This window comes from Macaca fascicularis, chromosome 3, assembly GCF_037993035.2.
Source record: "Macaca fascicularis isolate 582-1 chromosome 3, T2T-MFA8v1.1".
Taxonomy (NCBI): domain Eukaryota; kingdom Metazoa; phylum Chordata; class Mammalia; order Primates; family Cercopithecidae; genus Macaca; species Macaca fascicularis.
The window spans coordinates 60,474,545-60,496,865 of NC_088377.1; the positions used below are offsets into that span (position 1 = coordinate 60,474,545).

At 52.7% G+C, this 22,321-nt stretch overlaps 1 protein-coding gene across 6 annotated transcripts; it reads left to right on the plus strand.

Annotated features, from left to right (window-relative positions):
* The first annotated feature begins 494 nt into the window (after nucleotides 1-494).
* Nucleotides 495-21,982, plus strand: LOC102142959 (beta-glucuronidase). Of its 6 annotated transcripts, none has more exons than XM_005549441.4 (12): nucleotides 495-745; nucleotides 2,277-2,462; nucleotides 2,770-2,954; nucleotides 3,140-3,282; nucleotides 6,764-6,951; nucleotides 7,883-8,035; nucleotides 8,247-8,425; nucleotides 8,510-8,656; nucleotides 13,387-13,471; nucleotides 15,086-15,262; nucleotides 18,212-18,347; nucleotides 21,617-21,982. In XM_005549441.4, the coding sequence occupies exons 1-12, from the start codon at nucleotides 536-538 to the stop codon at nucleotides 21,781-21,783; spliced, it is 1,956 nt and encodes a 651-aa protein (XP_005549498.3). In that variant the 5' UTR covers nucleotides 495-535; the 3' UTR covers nucleotides 21,784-21,982. The 6 variants fall into 6 exon arrangements, 4 of the variants coding, with proteins under 4 accessions (XP_005549498.3, XP_065397929.1, XP_073890981.1 ...); XM_065541857.2 differs by having other exon boundaries at nucleotides 2,770-2,847; XR_012432358.1 differs by lacking the exon at nucleotides 13,387-13,471.
* The last annotated feature ends 339 nt before the right edge of the window (nucleotides 21,983-22,321 follow it).

Consider the following 22,321-nt stretch of genomic DNA (forward strand, 5'->3'; position numbering starts at 1 on the left):
AGGGAGCTCTTGGCCCCTGGGTTAAGGTCAGGGCTCCAGAATCCCAGGGTCAAGGCTATGGCCGCATCCCAAGGACGGGCATCCCTGCAAGAGGCTGCATCACACAGGCATGGAAGAAGCTCCCATGGGGCCAGCTCAAATTCCTGCTGGGGAAAGCAAGTGGAGGTGCTCCTTGACGAAACAGGGGGATCCCACCGATCTCAGGGGTTCTGTTCTGGCCTGCGACCCTGGATCGTCCAGCCTGGGCCGGGGTGGGGAGCAGACCTCGCCCTTCTTGGCTGGGGCTGAGGGTGAGGGTCCCGTTTCCCCAAAGGCCTAGCCTGGGGTTCCAGCCACAGGCCCCACTGGGCAGCTCCCGGCCCCGCCCCGCCCCTCCAGGCCTGGCACTCGTCCTGAACCAAGATGGCGCGGACGGCTTCAGGCGCGTCACGCCACCGGCGCGTCACGCGAGCCGCCCTACGGGCACCTCCCGCGCTTTTCTTAGCCCAGCAGACAGTGACGGAGAGGGGAGCGGGGGAGTAGGCGAGCGGAAAGCATGGCCCGGGGCTTGGCGGTGGCCTGGGCGGTGCTTGGGCCGCTGTTGTGGGGCTGCGCGCTGGCGCTGCAGGGCGGGATGCTGTACCCCCGGGAGAGCCCGTCGCGGGAGCGCAAGGAGCTGGACGGCCTTTGGAGCTTCCGCGCCGACTTCTCCGACAACCGACGCCGGGGCTTTGAGGAGCAGTGGTACCGGCGGCCTCTGCGGGAGGTGCGATCTCGGGGCAGGGCCGGGAGGCGTCTGGAAGCCCGGCGGTGGGAGTGGGGGATCCCGGGTTCCCGCAGGCTCCTTCCCCTGGGCTTCCCGGAGCAGGGAGCCCGCAGGAGGTTAAAGGTCAACGGGCTTAGGGGGCGCGGGGTTGGGGGACGGGGGAACTGGGGCACTCTGGAGGGCCGGGGTGGAGGAGGCAGGAGGAGGAGAAAAGACTCCTGCCGAACCCCTTCCTGAGGCGAAGGCTGAGCCTGTGCAGTGTCCTTCCTTTTAATATTTATTTTTTATTTAAAAAAAAGTTTTTTGAGACTGGGTTTGCACCTGTCTCCCAGGCTGGAGGAGAGTGGCGCCATCCTAACTTCTGAGCTCACTCGATTCTCCCGTCCCTCAGTTTAGCTGGGGCCACCACGCCTGGCTAAAAAGCAAAACAAAACAAAACAAAAAATCTTACCCGGGCTCAGTGGCTCACACCTGTAATCCCAGCACTTTGGGAGGCGGAGGCGGGCGAATCACCTGAGGCCAGGAGTTTGAGACCAGGCTGGCCAACATAACATGGTGAAACTTCGTCTCTACTAAAAATATAAAAACTAACCAAGTGTGGTGGTTCACGCCTGTAATCCCTGGTACTTGGGAGGCTGAGTCAGGAGAATTGCTTGAACCCAAGAGGTAGAGGTTGCAGTGAGCTGAGATCATGCCACTGCACTCCAGCCTGGGCGACACAGTGAGACTTTTTTTTTTTTTTTTTTTTAAAGATAAAGGGTCTCACTAGTTACCCAGGATGGTCTCGAACTCCTGGCCTGAAGCCATCTTCCCACGTTGACCTCCCAAAGTGCTGATTACAGGCATGAACCACCCACACACTCCCCTGGCACAGCAGCATGCACTGCACAGAGCTGGGCCCGGGGATTGGGAGGAGGGGACAGTTTAGACGTCCTGAGGTCAGCTTTCTGGTTTTTAAGGTTCAGATAGAGGACAGGACGTGACATCAGGCCAAGGACGCCACCCGTGTTCCCCTCCTGACTCGGATGTGGTCAGCAGAGAAGTGGAACCGGGTGAGGTCTGGGCCGCTTTTGCCTGGTCTACATCCTCTTTTTCTGACTTTGCAGCATTCAGTACAGGAGGGAGAGAGGAGGGGGCTGGGTGCCAGTGTGGGCCCCACTCACAGTGTCCTAAGCAAAGCTCCTCCTATCCCCCCAACCAGCCTTCCTCCCTGTGACATGCAATGGGCCATCTGCCTTAGTCATGGGTCTGAACCTTCTTGCCTCTGGCTGGGATGTGGCCCTGGGCTCGCTCCTGTCTCAGGAGATATTGGGCCCCACCCATTCCGAGGAGGAACTCCTGGCTCCCCTGGCCCAGGTGCACGAACTGCCCTGGCAATTGACCTGTTATCAGCAAGTTATCTGTCTGTTCCGCCAAGAGTCCTCACAATGTGTCAGGGCTTTTGCACTAAGCCTGGGACACAGCTGTGCAGCACACTGGTCCCGGATCCCTTTGGGGGCCTAGGAGCTGAGCCCGGCCTTTCTCTCCACAGTCAGGCCCCACCCTGGACATGCCGGTTCCCTCCAGCTTCAACGACATCAGCCAGGACTGGCGTCTGCGGCATTTTGTTGGCTGGGTGTGGTATGAACGGGAGGTGATCCTGCCAGAGCGATGGACCCAGGACCTGAGCACAAGAGTGGTGCTGAGGATTGGCAGTGCCCACGCCTATGCCATCGTGGTCAGTGCGGCCAGGAGCAGGCAGGGCGGGTGGGTGGGCACGGCTGCTGACCAGCATGGGACCCCCAGCTGCCACCCACAGCCTGTCTGCCGGGGTGGGATGGTGGGGGGCCCTGCCCTGCCTTGGGTGCTGTGCCCTGTGTAGGGGAATAGGTAGCCTGATCTACCCCATTGGGATGCCATTCTTCCCGTCTAGCGGGCAGGCCCCAGAGCCCCATACTGTTGGATATGTGAGGGAGTGCCCGACAGCTGGGCACCTCCTCATGCCCTGACCTGCCACCCCCTGCCCATGTCTCCTGTGTCTGCAGTGGGTGAATGGGGTCGACACGCTAGAGCATGAGGGGGGCTACCTGCCCTTTGAAGCCGACATCAGCAACCTGGTCCAGGTGGGGCCCCTGTCCTCCCAGCTCCGCATCACTATCGCCATCAACAACACACTCACCCCCACCACCCTGCCACCAGGGACCATCCAATACCTGACCGACACCTCCAAGTGGGTACCATCCTGCTTCCATTGCACGCACCCACCTTCCCGCCCCACCCCGTGGTCTTCCTGCTAGGGACAGGGTGGCCTTTGCAGAGTGGAGGCCCTGGATCTGGGGAGGCTGGGAAGGCATGTGAGCTGAGGTCAAGGGACCCAGGGCAAGGGCCCAGCGAACCACAGTCCTCCCACCCTAGGTATCCCAAGGGTTACTTTGTCCAGAATACATACTTTGACTTCTTCAACTACGCGGGACTGCAGCGGTCTGTGCTTCTGTACACGACACCCACCGCCTACATCGATGACATCACCGTCACCACCAGCGTGGAGCACGACAGTGGTGAGGGCTTCTGGTAGGATCCTCCCTCAGCGGGGCCCAGGGTGGCTCTGTTTGTTCCCTGTTTGGAAAGCTCTCCCAGGAAAAAGGTGCTCCCAGCATCTCTAAACCCTCACAGGTTCCCATCCACCTACAAAGCTAAATTCCAGGCTGTCTGAGTGGGCACGGGCTCCCGAAATCACCCGTGTGGTTGACCTCCCTTGGAGAAGAGGGGTCTGGCCTAACGTCACACAGCTCAGGATGGCAGTCGTGTCCCTTCGCCACTGTGCTGCTCTCACTCCAGCTCCCCTTGCTACACATCATGCTCAAGGAACAGGCAGCTTCGGGGGGCCGGGCACGGTGGCTCACACCTGTCATCCAGCACTTTGCAAGAAGGCCCTGGTAGGAGGATCTCTTGAGGCCAGTAGTTCAAGACCAGCCTGGGCAACGCAGCAAGGCCATCACCACAAAAAATTAAAAAATTAGCCAGGCATGGTGATGCATACCGGTAGTCCCAGCTGCTGAGGCAGGAGAATCACTTCAGCCTGGGCGGTCAAGGGTGCAGTGAGCTATGACTGTGCCACTGCGTTCTGATCTGGGCAACAGAGGGAGACCCTGTCTTTCTTTTTTTTCTTTTTTCTTTTTTTGTTGAGATGGAGGCTTGCTCTGTCACCAGGCTGGAGGGCAGTGGTGTGATCTTGGCTCACTGCAATCTCTGCCTCCTGGGTTCAAGCAATTCTGCCTCAGCCTCCCAAGTAGCTGGGATTACAGGCACCTGCCACTACACCCAGCTAATTTTTGTATTTTTTTTAGTAGAGATGGGGTTTCACTATGTTGGTTTGACTGGTCTTGAACTCCTAACCTAAGGTGATCCACCCTCCTCGGCCTGCCAAAATGCAAAGGTTACAGGCGTGAGCCACTGCGCCCAGCTGGGGGATACCGTTTTTTTTTTTGTTTTTTTTTTGGGTTTTTTTTTTTTTTGAGATGGAGTCTCTGTTGTCCAGGCTGGAGTGCAGTGGTATGGTCTTGGCTCACTGTAACCTCCGCCTCCCAGGTTCAAGCAATTCTCCTGCCTCAGCCTCCTGAACAGCTGGGATTACAGGCGTATGCCACCATGCCCAGCTAATTTTTGTATTTTTAGTAGAGATGGGGTTTCAGCATGTTGGCCAGGCTGGTTCAACTCCTGACTTCGGGATCCACCCACCTCAGTCTCCCAAAATGCTGGGATTACAGGCATGAGCCACTGGGATATCCTGTATTTATGAAAAATTTTTGTTTTAAGTTTTTTTTTTTTTTAAATGTACATTTTTCAGGTCGGGCGCCATGGCTCACGCGTGTAATCCCAACACTTTGGGAGGCCAAGGCAGTCGGATCACGAGATCAGGAGCTCAAGACCATCCTGGCTAACACGGTGAAACTCCGTCTCTACTAAAAATACAAAAAATTAGCCGGGCGTGCTGGCGGGCGCCTGTAGTCCCAGCTACTCGGGAGGCTGAGGCTGGAGAATGGCGTGAACCTGGGAGGCGGAGCTCGCAGTGAGCCGAGATCACATCACTGCACTCCAGCCTGGGTGACAGAGACTCCATGTCAAAAAAATAAAAAAAAAAACTTATCTTTTTCTTTTCCTGCTATGAGGCCTTGCACTGTCGCCCAGGCTGGAGTGCAGTGGCAAGATTATTGACAGCTGTCATAAGCCTGCAGTTCTAAGTTTAAAAGAATTTAGGTGCTGTGCACGGTGGCTCACGCCTGTAATCCCAGCACTTTGGGAGGCCGAGGCGGGCGGATCATGAGGTCAGGAGATTGAGACCATCCTGGCTAACACAGTGAAACCCTGTCTCTACTAAAAATACAAAAAAAATTAGCTGGGTGTGGTGGCGGGTGCCTGTAGTCCCAGCTACTCTGGAGGCTGAGGCAGGAGAATGGCTTGAACCTGGGAGGGGGAGCTTGCAGTGAGCCGAGATTGCGCCACTGCACTCCAGCCTGAGCGACAGAGCAAGACTCTGTCTCAAAAAAAAAAAAAAAGAAAAAAAAATTTAGGCTGGGTGTGGTGGCTAATGCTTGTCATCCCAGCACTTTGGGAATCCAAGGTGGGTGGATCGCTTAAACTGAAAAGTTTCAGACCAGCCTGGGCAACATAGACCCTGTCTGAGAAAATAAAATAAATGAATAAAAAAGAATTGAAAAAAGAATCACACAGCAAACGCAATGCAACATAGAGCAATTTATTGCCCAGGAAAAGTATTTTGGAAGTAAAGTTTAGAATAGCCTGGGTGCAGTGGTTCATGCCTATAATACCAGCACTTTTGGAGGCCGAGGCGGGTGGATCACTTGAGTTCAGAAGTTCAAACCAGCCTACCCAGCGTTAGCTGGGCATTGTGGTGTGAGCCTGCAATCCCAACTACTCAGGAGGTTGAGATGGGAGAGTTGCTTCAACCTGGGAGGTGGAGGTTGCAGTGAGCTGAGATTGCAACACTGCACTCCAGCCTGGGTGACAGAGCGACACCCCAACTCAAAAAAAATAATGAAGTGCAAAATACACGGTTCACCCTGAGACACAGAATTCAGGACAGGCTGCTCGTAAGGATGAGACAGCGCCGATTATTACTGGGGAAACTCCCTTTCTGGGAGTCTTCCATGATGAATTCCTAAGGAGCTGGGAAGAGGTGTTACTGTAAGCACGTTCTGGGCTGTCCTCTGGGTGCACATGCGCAGTAGCTGTACATGCGTGTCACGTGTCTCAGCGCCGTGGCTGGCATGTCCAAAGGACACAGTCACTTCTTGACTACCTACCCTGCCTCAAGATCATAGCTCACTGCAGCCCCGAACTCCTGGCTCAAGCAGTCCTCCCACTTCAGCCTCCCAAGTAGCTAGGGCTACTGGGACTGCAAGCACGCACCAGCACGCCCGGCTGATTGTGTTTTTAGGGAAGAAGTGGTTTCCCTGTGTTACCCAGGCTGGTCTTGAACTCCTGGGCTCAAGCAATCCTCGCACCTCAGCCTCCCCAAGTGTTGGGATTACAGGTCTGACCACTGTGCCTGGCCGAAAAAATCTTTTTTTAAATTAAAAAAAGCATTGGGTGCGGTGGCTCACACCTGTAATCCCAGCACTTTGGGAGGCCAAGGCGGGTGGATCACCTAAGGTCAGGGGTTCTAGAGCAGCCTGGCCAATATGGCAAAACCCCATCTCTACTAAAAAATATAAAAATTCACCGAGCATGGTGGTGCACGTCTATAATCCTAGGTACTTGGGAGGCTGAGGCAGGAGAATCACCTGAACCCTGGAGGTGGAGGTTGCAGTGAGCCGAGATCATGCCACTGCACTCCAGCCTGGGGAACAGAGTGAGACTCCGTTTCAAGAAAAAAAACAAAAACAATTTAAAAAAAAAAAAAAAAAAAAAAGCAACAGAAACAAATGGCTTCCTGGCAGCGGTGGCTGCAGGGCACTCCCTTTTGTGTGACTCAGGTCATGTCCCTCCCACAGCACTGGTCTTTCTCGTTTCTCGCAGGGCTGGTGAATTACCAGATCTCTGTCAAGGGCAGTAACCTGTTCGAGTTGGAAGTGCGTCTTCTGGATGCAGAAAACAAACTCGTGGCGAACGGGACAGGAACCCAGGGCCAACTGAAGGTGCCGGGTGCCAGGCTCTGGTGGCCATACCTGATGCACGAACGCCCCGCGTATCTGTACTCGTTGGAGGTAATGGTGGTTTGGGGCTTGCCCAAGGGAGGTCTTTTGCCCGCATCTGGTGACCTTGGCTTCAGCAGGAGCCCAGGACAGGTGAACGGGCAGCGTGGTCCTCTGAGCTTTCCGATGTTTCTCACCCTTGGTGGGAGGCCCAGTTTTTTGTTTTGTTTTGTTTTGTTTTTGAGATGGTCTCACTCTGTCACCCCAGCTGGAGTGCAGTAGCCTGATCATAGCTCACTGCAGCCTTGAGCTCTCAGCCTGCAGCAATCCTCCTACCTTGGCCTACTGAGTAGCTGGGACTACAGGCACATGCCGCCATGCCTGGCTAATTAAAGAAAAAAAAATTGTAAGCTGGGCACAGTGGCTCATGCCTGCAATCCCAGCATTTTGGGAGGCTGAGGTGGGTGGATGGCCTGAGGCCAGGAGTTTGAGACCAGCCTGGCCAATATGGTGAAACCCCATCTCTACTAAAAATATGACAATTTGCTGGGCATGGTGGTGCACACCTGTAATTCCAGCTACTCGGGAGGCTGAGGCAGGAGAATTGCTTGAACTCAGGAGGCAGAGGTTGCAGTGAGCTGAGATCACACCACTGCACTCCAGCCTGGGGGACAGAGTGAGACTGTCTCAAAAAAGTTTTTTTTTTTATAGAGATGAGGTCTCAGGCTGTTGCCAGGCTGGTCTTGAACTCCTGGACTCCAGTGATCCTTCTGCCTTAGCCTCCCAAAATGTGAGAACTCCAGGCATGAGCCTCCTTGTCTGGTCAAGGGGAAGACCCCGTTTTGAAGGGCAGGTCCCAGGTTCAGCCAGGGAAGAGCAGAGCCTCTGATTGCTGCATCTCTGCTTACAGGCCCAGAGGCGGCTGCTGGGGTGCACGAGGGGCCTTCCTGGCAGAGGGCTCAGGCTGTTGGGGTGCTCACACCTGGTGCTTTGGTTGTTGTAGGTGCGACTGACTGCACAGATGTCGCTGGGGCCTGTTTCTGACTTCTACACACTCCCTGTGGGGATCCGCACTGTGGCTGTCACCGAAAGCCAGTTCCTCATCAATGGGAAACCTTTCTATTTCCACGGTGTCAACAAGCATGAGGATGCGGACGTGCGTTGGGGCTCCTGGATCCTTGGGGCTGCTTCTGGTCACCCTCCACTTTCACCTTCCCTGTGTCCTGCAGTTAAGGGCAGCTCAGGGCAATGAGGCAAATGGCTCCAAAAGGAGAGGGGACTCGTGGGGTGGCTCTCCAGGGTCCTGGCTCTCAGAGGAAGTGCAGCTTCGACAGGGACAGGGGTCACTCGGCTCTGCTGTCCCGTAGATCCGAGGGAAGGGCTTCGACTGGCCGCTGCTGGTGAAGGACTTCAACCTGCTTCGCTGGCTTGGTGCCAACGCCTTCCGCACCAGCCACTACCCCTATGCCGAGGAAGTGCTGCAGATGTGTGACCGCTATGGGATTGTGGTCATCGATGAGTGTCCTGGCGTGGGCCTGGCACTGCCGTGAGTCCCCGCTGTGCACCTGCTCCGCCTGCCCAGCCCGTGGGCTGCACCATGACCCTCTGTCCCTTCCCTCCTGGCCTGCAGGCAGTTCTTCAACAACGTGTCCCTGCAGAACCACATGCGGGTGATGGAGGAAGTGGTGCGCAGGGACAAGAACCACCCCGCCGTCGTGATGTGGTCTGTGGCCAACGAGCCTGCATCCCACCTAGAATCTGCCGGCTACTACTTGAAGTGAGTGCCCCCTGCCTGCCCTCGGCTAGATTGGGGAGGAGACCCTGGCAGGCGGCTGGCTGGGGTGGACGTGTGCTGTTCGAGATCAGCCTCCCGTCCAGCCCAATGGGAAGGCCGTCTATACCTGGACATTCAGGGACCAAATACCCACCCAAATTTTTTTTTCTTTTTTTTTTTTTTTCACTTTTTAAATTTGAGATGGAGTCTCACTGTGTTGCCTAGGCTACAGTGCGGTGGGGTGATCTCCGCTCACTATAACCTCTGCCTCTCAGGTTCAAGTGATTCTCCTGCCTTAGCCTCCTGAGTAGCTAGGATTACAGGCACCCATGAGCCACTGTGCCTGGCCTGGTTATTATTTTTTTTTTTTGAAACAGGTTCCCAGTCTGGTTGCCCAGGTTGGAGTGCAGTGGTTCAATGTTGGCTCACTGCAGCTTTGACTTCCCAGGCTCAGGTGATCCTCCTGCCTCAGCCTCCCAAGTAGCTGGGATTATAGATGTGTGTCATCGCGACCAGCTAATTTTTTCTTCTTTTTTCTTTTTCTTTTTTTTTTTTTTGGATACAGAGTCTCCCTCTGTTGCCCAGGCTGAAGTGCAGGGGCATGATCTCAGCTCACTGCGACCTCCGCCTCCCTGGGTCAAGCGATTCTCCAGCCTCAGCCTCCTGAGTAGGTGGGATTACAGGCACGGGCCACCATGCCCAGCTAACTTTTCCTTTTTTTTTTTTTTTTCTTGAGATGGAGTCTCACTGTGGCCAGGCTGGAGTGCAGTGGCACAATCTGGGCTCACTGCAGCCTTCACCTCCCAGGTTCAAGTGATTCTCCTGCCTCAGCCTCCTGAGTAGTTAGGACTATAGGCACACACCAACACACCCTGCTAATATTTGTATTTTTAGTAGAGACAGGGTTTCACCATTTTTGCCAGGATGGTCTCGATCTCTTGAACTCGTGATCCACCCGCCTCAACCTCCCGAAGTGCTGGGATTACAGGTGTGAGCCACCGCGCCTGGCCAACTTTTGCATTTTTCAGTAGAGACGGGGTTTCACTGTGTTGGGCCAGGCTGGTCTTGGACTCCTGACCTCAGGAGATCCACTTACCTCGGTCTCCCAAGTGCTGGGATTACAGGTGGGAGCCACCGTGCCCGGCTAATTTTTGTATTTTTAGTAGAGACTGGGTTTCACCATGTTTGCCAGGCTGGCCTGGAACTCCTGGCCTCTAGTGATCCTCCTGCCTCAGCTTCCCAAAGTGCAGGGATTACAGGAGTGAACCACTGCTGGCCCCCTTTTCTTCCTTACAATCGTGCAGTTCTAACTCAGCGTTCAGAATAGGTTTTTCACTTGCGGTAGAGGCAGCAGAGGTGGTAGAAATGCTTCTTGAGGCCGGGCGCGGTGGCTCGAGCCTGTAATCCCAGCACTTTGGGAGGCCGAGACGGGCGGATCATGAGGTCAGAAGATCGAGACCATCCTGGCTAACACGGTGAAACCCCGTCTCTACTAAAAAGTACAAAAAAACTAGCCGGGCGACGTGGCGGGTGCCTGTAGTCCCAGCTACTCGGGAGGCTGAGGCAGGAGAATGGCGTAAAAACCCGGGAGGCGGAGCTTGCAGTGAGCTGAGATCTGGCCACTGCACTCCAGCTTGGGTGACACAGCGAGACTCCGTCTCAAAAAAAAAAAAAAAAAAAAAAGAAATGCTTCTTGACTCATACAGCACACCCCAATTTCATGCAGTGCTTTGGGCTGAGCCAAGTCTGCAGCAGGCAGAAGGCTCTGAGAAGTTGTCGCAGCCTGGGCCGTGGACAATTCAGAGCTCAGGCCACAGGGGTGTGCTCAGCAGGACTGGGTGGACAGGACGTTTGTTGCGAAGGGAAGGGGAAGAGTACAGGCTTCCAGGAGCAGGTGTTTGAGGCTTCCAGACACGCTTCTTTGGGAGGTGGCCAGAGGAGATGCCTGTTTTCTGGGGCAGGATTTGGAGGGAGCCACCCAGGCTGGAGAGGTTCAGCCAGGCTGTCCCAAGACTTTGAAGCATCCCATCTGAGAGCCTGGCTGTTGGAGAGTGTGGGTTTGGAACTTGAGGTAGGGGGTTCTGTTCTGATCTGTGCCAGTCACAGCCTTTGGATGGGCAGAGCAACGATTGGGGAGGGCGTAAAAGAAGAAATGAACTGAGGAAGGAGGAAAACAGGCTTCAACAACAGTCTAGGCTGGGCGTGGTGGCTCACGCCTGTAATGCCAGCACTTTGGGAGGCTGAGGTTGGTGGATCACCGGAGGCCAGAAGTTGGAGACCAGCCTGGCCAATAGATATTGAAACCCCATCTTTACTAAAAGTAAAAAAATTAGCTGGGCGGGGAGGTGGATGCCTGTAATCCCAGATACTTGGGAGGCTGAGGCAGGAGAATTGCTTGAACCCGGGAAGCAGAGGTTGCAGTGAGCCGAGATGATGTCATTGTACTCCAGCCTGGGCTACAGAGTGAGATTTTGTCTCTCAGAAAAAAAAAAGGGCCGGGCGTGATGGCTCACGCCTGTAATCCCAACACTTTGGGGGGCCGAGGCGGGCAGATCACGAGGTCAGGAGTTCAAGAGCAGCCTGACCAACATGATGAAACCCCGTCTCTACTAAAAATACAAAAATTAGCCAGGCATGGTGGTGCGCGGCTGTGATCCCAGCTACTTGGGAGGCTGAGGCAGGAGAATTGCTAGAACCTGGGAGACGGAGGTTGCAGTGAGCCGAGATCAGGCCTCTGCACTCCAGCCTGGGTGACAGAACAAGACCCTGTCTCAAAAAAAAAAAAAGTCTATACTGTGGAGGACTTGGGTGGGTGCTGGGAGCTCTGAGCACGGACGGGTCCCTCTGTTGGGTTTTTCTTCCCTTCATCCCTCCTGGTTAACTCTACTCAGTATAAGGGCCATTTCCTCTTATTTATTTATTTATTTTTTGAGATGGAGTTTTGCTCTTGTTACCCAGGCTGGAGTGCAATTGCGCGATCTCGGCTCACCGCAACCTCTGCCTCCTGGGTTCAAGCAATTCTCCCGCCTCAGCCTCCTGAGTAACTGGGATTACAGGCATGCACCACCATGCCCAGCTAATTTGTATTTTCAGTAGAGACGGGGTTTCTCCATGTTGGTTAGGCTGATCTTGAACTCCCAACCTCAGGTGATCCACCCGCCTCGGCCTCCCAAACTGCTGGGATTACAGGCATGAGCCACCGCACCCTTCCTAAGGGTCGTTTCTTCTAAGAGGCTGTCCTTGACTCTCCGGTCCAAGTTATGTTTATTGTCTAGCAGAGCCCAATTCCTGCCACCACTTGTCACTTCCATTTGAAACATTTCTTTCATTGTTTGTTTTTCAGAGTCAGGGTCTCGCTGTTCCCCAGACTGGAGTGCAGTGGTGCAGTCACGGCTCATTGCCACCTCGGCCTCCTGGGCTTAAGCGATCCTCCCCACTCAGCCTCCCAAATACCTGGGACCACAGGCGTGCACCGCCATGCCAGGCTAAGTTAAAAAAAAATTTTTTTTCCCCAAGATGGAGTCTTGCTCTGTTGCCCAGGCTGGAGAGCAGTGGTATGATTTTGGCTCACTACAACCTCTACCTCCTGGGTTCAAGCAATTTTTCTGCCTCAGCCTCATGAGTACCTGGGATTACAGGTGTGTGCCGCCATGCCCAGCTAGGTTTTTTTTGTATTTTTTTTGTAGAGGTAGAATTTCACCATGTTGGCCAGGCTGGTCTCAAACTCTTGACCTCATGATCCACCCGCGTCGGCCTTCCAAAGTGTAGGGATTACAGGCGTGAGCCACCATGCCCGCCCCTAATTTTTAAATTTGTTGTAGAAACCAGGTCTTGCTATGTTGCCCAGGCTGGACTTGAAATGCTGGTCTCTAGTAAGCCTCCAAAGTGCTGGGATTCTAAGTGTGAGCCACCGTGCCCGGCTCTTGCACCATTTCTCTGTGCATACGTCTCCACTCCCACTGCCCAGGACCTGTGGACTTAGATTTGATCACTGCTGAGCACCTCGCACCCAGCCCCATGCCTACTTTCCAGGGAGTGCCCCTGTTTGCTTGATGCATTAATAAATACCCCACCCAATTCTGCACCCATCCACTCCTGTGTTCAAGAGCTGTTTCAGGGAGTCAACCTCATTTTTAGCAGTGTTCAGCCCAGTGGCCTCGGCTCTGTGTACCTGGAAGGGTGGCTACTCTTCTGGGAGGATAGGATTCAGAGACGGGGGGAGAAAGAGTGATGTTAGAGAGCTCGGTCTAGGACTAGAGGAACATGTGCCCTTACTTAAAATACATCTCCAGTTAGGGAAGAAAGCAGCAGCTCCATGCTTTTTTTTTTTTTCCTTTGTTTTTGTTTGTTTTGAGACAGGGTCTTGCTCTGTGGACTAGGCTGGAGTGCAGTGGCGCGATCTCAGCTCACTGCAACCTCCACCTCCCGGGTTCCAGTGATTCTTGTGCTTCAGCCTCCCAAGTAGCTGGGGTTACAGACACGCGCTACCATGCCCGGCTAATTTTTGTATTTGTAGTAGAGAAGGGGTTTCACCATGTTGGCCAGGCTGATCTTGAACTCCTGACCTCAGGTGATCCACCTGCCTCGGCCTCCCAAACTGCTGGGATTACGGGTGTGAGCCATCTTGCCTGGCCCCTGTTGTGTTCTGGCGGGGGAAGATGGGACAGAGAGGATGGGAGGGTGTCTGAGCCCTTGGACTGACAGAACCTGTGTCTTCTGCCTTTTGTGGACAGGATGGTGATCACTCACACCAAAGCCTTGGACCCCTCCCGGCCTGTGACCTTTGTAACCAACTCCAACTATGCAGCAGACAAGGGGGTGAGCCTGGGGGTCCCCATGCCACTTCTCCCTGCCTTTGCCTAGGCTCGTCCTGAAACCTGCTCATTGGAACAGCTGGAAAGCACCATGCGCTGCCAGTCTGGGTTTTTTTCATTTCGTTTTTTTTTTGAGACAGAGTCTTGCTCTCTCCCCCAGGCTGGAGTGCAGTGGCGCGATCTCGGCTCACTGCAAGCTCCGCCTCCAGGGCTCACGCCATTCTGCTGCCTCAGCCTCCCGAGTAGCTGGGACTGCAGGTGCCCGCCACCACACCCAGCTAACTTTCTTGTATTTATAGTAGAGATGGGGTTTCACCATGTTAGCCAGGATGGTCTCTATCTGACCTCTTGATCTGCCCCGCCTCTGCCTCCCAAAGTGCTGGGATTACAGGCGTGAGCCACCACACCCGGCCAGCATTTTTACTAGAAAGAAGTGTGTTTAGGACACATTAGAAACTAGCCAGTTGGACACAGAAGCTTTTGCTGCTCAGCCGTGAGCACTGCTTTGCTGAAGCTGGGGGTGGTCCTACTCGGTCTTCCCTGCTCTGCTCCTAGGATGGACTCTTGCAAGTCCTCTACAGCCCACAGCGCTGCCTCGTGAAAGCTGTCTCAAGATTCTCTGTGACAGCCGAGCATGGTGGCTTACATCTGTCATCGCAGCACTTTGGGAGGCTGAGGCAGGCAGATCACTTGAGGTCAGGAGTTCAAGACCAGCCCAGCCAACTGGTGAAACTTGGTCTCTACCAAAAACACAAAAAAATTAGCCACGCATGGTGGCGCGCACCTGTAATCCTAGCTACTCGGGAGGCTGAGGCACGAGAAGCACCTGATCATGGGAGGCAGAGGTTGCAGTGAGCTGAGATCGCACCACTAACATTCTAGTCTGGGGGACAGAGCGAGACTATGTCTCCAAAATAAAACAAAAGATTCTCTGTGAGAATGACTTCATCGGCCCCTCGGGTGGGAACGCTTCTCCAGGGCAAGGTGAGGGGAAGCCCAGTGATGGGAGCGCTGCCCGGAGAGGACACAGTTCTAGTGGCGCGGGCCCTGGGCTTTGGCTGAGGACTGTGCGTTGGCAGCTGCTGTGCCTCTCACAGCCCTTCCCAGCTGCGCATGTCGTGAGCATCAACGTGGAGTGACAGGCCTGCCTCCTTTGGGCTACTTTGTGACCATGTTTCCTGCCTATGGAGCAGGGTAATTTCAGGATCTAAATTGGTGTACTTGCATGTTCTCAGCCCCAGGAGACAGCTCTTCCCGTTCTAGGTTGGTTTTTTTTTTTTTGGTAGAAATGGGGTCTTGCGATATTGCCCAGGCTGGTCTTGAACTCCTGGGATCAAGCGATCCTCCCACCTTGGCCTCCCAGTGTGCAGGGATTACAGGCATGAGCCACCATGCCCTGCTAATTTTTTCACTACTATTTTTTGTAGAGCTGGGGTCTTGCTGTGTTGCCCAGGCTGGTCTCGAACCCCTGGCCTCAAGCCATCCTTCTGCCTCAGCGTCACAGAGTGCTGGGATTACATCCCCTTCTTACCTTCTCTGTCAGAGAAGCCCCCACAGTGTGTGAGTGCTGTCATGCTGTCTTGTGGGTGCTAAATGGGCTCTGCCACTCTGGTCCTAGGCTCCGTATGTGGATGTGATCTGTTTGAACAGCTACTACTCTTGGTATCACGACTATGGGCACCTGGAGTTGATTCAGCAGCAGCTTACCACCCAGTTTGAGAGCTGGTATAAGACGTATCAGAAGCCCATTATTCAGAGCGAGTATGGAGCGGAAACGATTGTTGGGTTTCACCAGGTAAGCGGTGTTGAGCTTTCTGTTTGTGTGTTCTCTCGAGGCAGAGATGTCACTCACCTCCCCCGGCCTGCCCTGCGCCCACGGCACTGCTCCCCTCACTTCAGCTTTGGGCTCTCCTCCCGCTGCCTCATCCACGTTCGCCTCGGCCCCCTTTGCTTGGTCCTCAGAGGTGGCCTCCTTACTGGCTTTGTTTCCAGACAGCCTCCTATCACCTGTGCCCAAGTAGTCTTCTTAACAAATCCAAATTTGTATTTGTTTGCGTTTGAGACCGGATCTTTCTTTGTCACTAAGGCTAGAGTGTGGTGGTGTGATCACTGCTCACTGCAGCCTTAACCTCCTGGGCTCAAGTGATCCTCCCACCTCAACCTCCTGAGTAGCTGGGACCATAGGCACATGCCAATATGCCTGGCTAATTTTTTTACTTTTGTAGAGATGAGGTCTTGCTGTGTTGCCCAGGCTGATCTTGAACTCCTGGGCTCAAGTGATCTCCTGCCTCAGCCTCCCAAAGGGCTGAGATTACAGGTGTGAGCCTCTGCGCCAGCCACAGATGACAATTTTGGGAGTCCTGTCATCGGCTCCCCCAGGCCCACAGGACAAAGCCCTAAACCCTGGTCAGGATACTCAGTGTCCTCTGCTCTCTCCTGGGTTTTCATCCTCTTTTCCCCTCACTCCCGGCCACTGATCTGTTTCCACTGCCCTCGTTTGCTCTCCCTCTCTTGCTTGAGCTGTTTCTTCTACTTGGAATTCCCATGTTGGCAACATAATCACCAACTAAAAGATTCTTTTTTAAAAATGTTTATTTATTATTTATTTTTTTATTTTTTGAGACGGAGTCTCGCTCTGTCGCCCAGGCTGGAGTGCAGTGGCCGGATCTCAGCTCACTGCAAGCTCCGCCTCCCGCGTTCACGCCATTCTCCTGCCTCAGCCTCCCGAGTAGCTGGGACTACAGGCGCCCGCCACCTTGCCCGGCTAGTTTTTTTTGTATTTTTTAGTAGAGGCGGGGTTTCACCGTGTTAGCCAGGATGGTCTCGATCTCCTGACCTTGTGATCCGCCCGTCTCGGCCTCCCAAAGTGCTGGGATTACAGGCTTGAGCCACCGCGCCCGGCCGAGGTTTTTTTTTTCATGTGGATTCCTTAACCCCATCCAGCCCCTCATTCCCACCCCAGCCAGCTCACACTTGTTTGTCACAGCTCCTGGGACTCCCGTTGACACACAGGGAATAGCCACCCACAGTGGACTACGCTGTTCTGTTTGCTCCCTTAAATTTATCGTGCTTACAGAATGCCACTTCTGCAAACTAGTTAAGTAGGGAGAGTTGGCTCGTGGATATGCTCGCTTGCTCATCCTTTTTGAAAAGGTAACCAGCTCTGAATTCTTTTTTTTTTTTTTTTTTTTTTTGAGATGAGTTTCGCTCGTCGCCCAGGCTGGAGTGCAGTGGCGCAATCTCGGCTCACTGCAACCTCCACCTCCTGGTTTCAAGCGATTCTCCTGCCTCAGCCTCCCAAGTAGCTGGGATTACAGCCTCGCACCACCACGCCCACCTAATACTGTATTTTCAGTAGAGATGAGGTTTCACCATGTTGGTCAGGCTGGTCTTGAACTCCTGACCTCAAGTGATCCACCCGCCTTGGCCTCCCAAAGTGCTGGGATTACAGGCATGAGCCACCGCGCCAAGCCCCAGCTCTAAACTCTTAAGAAACTCTCGAGAGGGTCTAGGTCAGTGCTGATAGAACCTCTGCAGTGCTGGGCCTGGTGGCTCACACCTGGAATGCTAGCACTTTGGGACGCCAAGGTCAGAGGATCTCTTGAACCCAGGAGTTTGAGACCAGTCTGCGTAACACAGACCCCATCTCTACAAAAAATTTAAAATTAGTTAGGCATGGTTGTGAGTGCTTATAGTCCAGGATACTTGGGAGGCTGAGGTGGGAGGATTGTTTGAGCCCAGTAGGTCGAGGCTGCATTCAGCTCTGATGGCACCACTGTACTCCCACCTGGGTGACCTTGTTTCAAAAAAAAACAAAAACAAAAACACTCTTGCAGTGATGGAAATGTTCTACATTTGCACTGTCTGAAATGCTACACACTAGCTACACATGGCTACTGAGGTCTTGATATATGACTAGGATAACTGAATTGATTTAGTTTAAAAGAATTTTTTTTGAGACAGCCTCACTGTTGCCCAGGCTGGAGTGCAGTGGCGTAATCACAGCTCACTGCTCACCCTCCTGAGCTCAAGCGATCCTCCCTCCTTAGCCCCCAAAGTAGCTAGAACCACAGGCGTGCGCCACCACGCCTGGCTAATATTTAGGCTTTTTGTAGAGACTGGGTCTCACTGTGTTGCCTAGACTAGTCTTGAACTGTGGGCTCAAGTGATCCTCCTGCCTCGACCTCCAAAAGTACTGGGATTAGAGACCTGAGCTACCATGCCCAGCCTGGTTTAGTTTAATTTAATTAAATTAATTTATTTATTTATTTGAGACAGGGTCTTGCTGTGTCACCCAAGCTGGAATGCAGTGTTGTGAACACAGCTCACTGCTGCTTTGATCTCCGGGGCTCAAGCAGTCTTCCCACCTCAGCCTCACAAACTGCTGGGATGACAGGCAAGAGCCACTGCACCTGACCCAAAGACGTATTTTTACCAGTAGTGTAGTGTAGCCTTAAGACTGTACTAGCAGATAGAGGTGGAAAAGTAATGTAAAGTGAATATCAAATTATGTTTATAAATAAAGCAGTTGCTCATTAAGGTTGTTTTGTTTTTAAACCTCCTTTTTTATTCTGGGTTACATCATTCCCTGGCTGTCTTTACTACAGCATCAGTGAGTCCTGCAGTCACTATAGCCCCCTGTGAGGACAGATATTTTGGTCACCATCAAGTGGATCTTTATTTTTGTCCAACTTTACAATTCTGCCAGTTCTGACCCTTACATTCTCTTTGCCTTGAATGCCAGGACCCGCCTCTGATGTTCACTGAAGAGTACCAGAAGAGTCTGCTAGAGCAGTACCATGTGGTTCTGGATCAAAAACGCAGAAAGTACGTGGTTGGAGAGCTCATCTGGAATTTTGCCGATTTCATGACTGAACAGTGTAAGTGGCAGTTTGGCTCATGGGATAAGGTACCCGTCCTTATTTTTTCAGGTTGCCTTGCCAATGCTGGCCATTTCGATTGTAAGAATATTGGAAACAGTGGGGAAGCTGGTTTAATCCATGTAGGTTGCGTTGAGAATTTCGTAGGAAAAGTAAGTTGTGCTTAGGAAGCAGGAAAGCAGTCAGGCCCCCGCCTCCCAAATGTGGTCAAAAAGCAGACAGGAGAGTCAGCTATGGTGAGACGGAAATGGCTAGCTTGCCTTGTTCTTGTCTATTTCATAGCCAAGGAGGAAGGAAAAACGGGACCTCATTATGGATTTACTTTTGGGAAACACTCATTATTCCATAGTAGGGTACAAAGCCTGAGAAGCTTAAGGTATTTCAGGCTGTTGTACATTACTCACTTGCGAAAAGCAGGCTCATCGAATACAGGTGAGTTTCAACGCGTCTTGAATGAGGCAGCATTTAAAAGTCTTTAGGCTGGGCATGGTGGCTCATGCCTGTAATCCCAGCACTTTGGGAGGCCAGGGTGGGAGGATCGCTTGAGGCCAGGAGTTCAAAACCAGCCTGTTCAGCATAGCAAGACCCCATCTCTACAAAAACAAATTAGCTAGGCGTGGTGGTGTGTGCCTGTAGTCCCAGCTGCTTGGGAAGCTGAGGCAGGCGGATCACCTGAGCACAGGAGTTGGAGGCTGCAGTGAGCTGTGATTGCACCACTGCGCGAGAGCCTGGGCAACAGAGCGAGACCTGCCTTTAAAAAACAAAATTGGTCTTCAAAGAGAATAAGATCTGTGTTCTCACATGGGGACAGATGAGGGGCTGCCATGTTCGCAATGAATGTGTCCCATTTCTTCTTAATTTATGGACTTACTGTAAACTCAGGATGGCAGTTTGGTGGGTTGGAGAAGGATATGGTAATGGTGGGAATTATATTACTTACAGAGGAAGACAGGCCTTTGAAAGGTTAAAGCTTAAAAGTGAGAGTGGAAAAGGGATGAATGAATGAACAAGATGAGGTGAGAAGGAAGAGAGAAAGGGAAAAGGAGAACAGGAAGCTCTCCTCTGCGTGGCACCTGCAATAAATGGTTTCTGGGGACATCCGTGATGGCAGTTTTGTGGAGAGGCGTGAGGCTTTATGTGATAAGAAATGAGCTGCAGGCTGGACGCAGTGGCTCACGCCTGTAATCCCAGCACTTTGAGAGGTTGAGGTGGGCAGATCACCTGAAGTCAGGAGTTTAAGACCAGCCTGGCCAACGTGGAGAAACCCCGTCTCTACTAAAAATACAAAATTAACCGAGCATGGTGGCGCATGCCTGTAATTCCAGCCACTTGGGAGACTGAGGCATGAGAATCGGCTGAACCTGGGAGATGGAGATTGCAATGAGCTAAGATCAGACCACTGTACTGTAGCTTGGGCAATAAAGTGAGAGTCTTTTTTTTTTGAGAGGGGGTTTTGCTCTTGTTTCCCAGGCTGGAGTGCAGTGGTGCTGTCTCAGCTCACTGCAACCTCCACCTCCCGGGTTCAAGCAATTCTCCTGCCTCAGCCTCCCAATTAACTGGCATTATAGGCATGCACCACCACACCCGGCTAATTTTGTATTTTTAGTAGAGACAGGGTTTCTCCATGTTGGTCAGGCTGGGCTTGAACTACCGACCTCAGGGGATCCATGCATGTGGGTCTCCCAAAGTGCTGTGATTACAGGTGTGAGCCATTGTGGCCAGCTGACTCAATCTTAGAAAAAAGAAATGAGCTGCATCACGATGGGCAAGTCGCCTAAGCTTATCATAAGCCTGTCCAGTGGGGATAATGCCGCCACCTTGTGGGTGTTGTAAGAGCTGCATCTGACGAAGTACTTGGCGGTGCCTGTGTTCACTCGTGGAAGAAACAGTCTTGAACCTTTTGGTGGGGAAGGCCTCCTTTGCATTTAACATTTCCATTTAGTGGTGGTCTCACTGGGGACAGAGAATGTCCTGAGAGCACAGCCCTGACGGGGTGTTTGCCAGCTGTGTTTCCCACCAGCCTCAGCTCAGGCCTGATGACCACTGGTGGTGGGTGCTGACAAGCTGAACATCGGCCCTGCCCCAGAGGACTTTGAACTCCATGAGTAGGTCCCACGTAGGCACCTGTGGCTGGTCAGGACCCTGGCTCCCACTAGGTGCTATCTCTTCAGAAAGACCCAAGCCTTTTCAAGGGTAACTGTCCCAGATACGCACAGCTCTCTGCCTACCTAGTTACCAGACAGCTGGGAAGCCAGCATGTAAACCTTATTTTTGCAAGTAAAAGATAAACTTTTGGTGCTTTTTTTTTTTTTTTTTTTTGAGATGGAGTCTCACTCTGTCTCCCAGGCTGGAGTGCAGTGGCACGATCTCAGCTCACTGCAACTTCTGCCTCCTGGGTTCAAGCAATTCTCCTGCTCCAGCCTCCTGAGTAGCTGGGACTACAGGCACCCACCACCATGCCCGGATAATTTTTGTATTTTTAGTAGAGATGAGGTTTCACCATATTGTTCAGGCTGGTTTTGAACTCCTGACCTTGTGATCTGCCTGCCTTGGCCTCCCAAAGTGCTGGGATTACACAGGCATGAGCCACTGTGCCCGATCAATTTTTTTATTTTTAATAGAGACGGGGTTTCCTCACGTTGGCCAGGCTGGTCTCGAACTCCTGACCTCAGGTGATCCACCTGCCTCAGCCTCCCAAAGCGCTGGGATTACAGGCATGAGCCACCACACCCAGCCACTGTTTTGGGTTTTTCCCCTCACAGAGTAGAAAACTAGGAATTAACACATCAGGAAACCTGAGTGTTGGGCAGAGCAGTGGTATTTAAATATTTCAACCCATAAATTGTCACTTCACGGCAAGCATCCTGAAACTATAAGAGGACATTTGGCTGAACATGGTGGCTCGTGCTTATAATCCCAGCACTCTGGGGAGGCTGAGGAGGGCAGATTGCTTGAGCCCAGTAGTTTGAGACCAGCCTGGGCAACATAATGAGACCTTGTCTTTACTTAAAAAAAAAAAAAAAAAAATTAGCCGGGCATGGTGGTGCTTGAGAGGCTGAGGCGGAGGATTGCCTGAGCCCAGGAGGTTGAGGCCACAGGGAGCTATGATTGTGTCTCCGCATTCCAGCCTGGGGGACAGTGAGATCATCTCAAAAGAAAAAAAAACAAGACGTTTCTATGTAGTGCCTACCTTGGCTCCAGTGTGGTTCTAACTTGACCCATCAGAAGTCATCTGAGTCACTTTGTGTCTTTTTTTTTGTTTTTTTTAGCACCGACGAGAGTGCTGGGGAATAAAAAGGGGGTCTTCACTCGGCAGAGACAACCAAAAAGTGCAGCGTTCCTTTTGCGAGAGAGATACTGGAAGATTGCCAATGAAACCAGGTATCCCTACTCAATAGCCAAGTCACAGTGTTTGGAAAACAGCCCGTTTACTTGAGCAAGACTGACACCACCTGTGTGCCCTTCCTCCCAGAGTCAGGGCGACTTCCACAGCAGCAGAACAAGTTCATGGCAGACCAGAACTTGTTCTGGCCTGGGTTTTATGCTCATCTGTGCTAGCAGGGACCACTAGAGGTGGAAATAGAAGATTTTCTAGTATGGAAATAAAGAGTTGGCATGAAAGTGGCTACTGAAAAGCATCTGAAATCATTTCTGTGCGTCGTGCTGTTTTCAGAGCCTTAACTATGTGTGGACTTTGGAGAAACTGCTGCTCCAACACCCCCACCATGTTCAGAGCAGCTGGTTCCAGAGGGCATCTGCAGAAATAGCCCCATGGTCCTAGGGCCGCCGTGTTTGTGTAGCAAACCGGGCCAGCCTCAACAGGGAGTGAGTAGAAGACTTTCACAGCTGCTGTTCGACTCCTCAGACGAGCTAAAGTCCCACATGTACCAACAAATTCATAGAAACGCTGTCATGCTGCAGCACTTAGCAGGGTCTGTGAGCCAGTTTCCACATAGTTAAGCTGGCAGTGTCTG

Excerpts from the sequence above, each read along its gene's own strand:
- LOC102142959 (XM_005549441.4), top strand. The coding sequence starts at position 536 with ATGGCCCGGGGCTTGGCGGTGGCCTGGGCGGTGCTTGGGCCGCTGTTG. Across the intron at positions 13,472-15,085 it reads ACTATGCAGCAGACAAGGGG|GCTCCGTATGTGGATGTGAT; the intron begins GTGAGCCTGGGG and ends CTCTGGTCCTAG. Across the intron at positions 15,263-18,211 it reads CGATTGTTGGGTTTCACCAG|GACCCGCCTCTGATGTTCAC; the intron begins GTAAGCGGTGTT and ends CTTGAATGCCAG.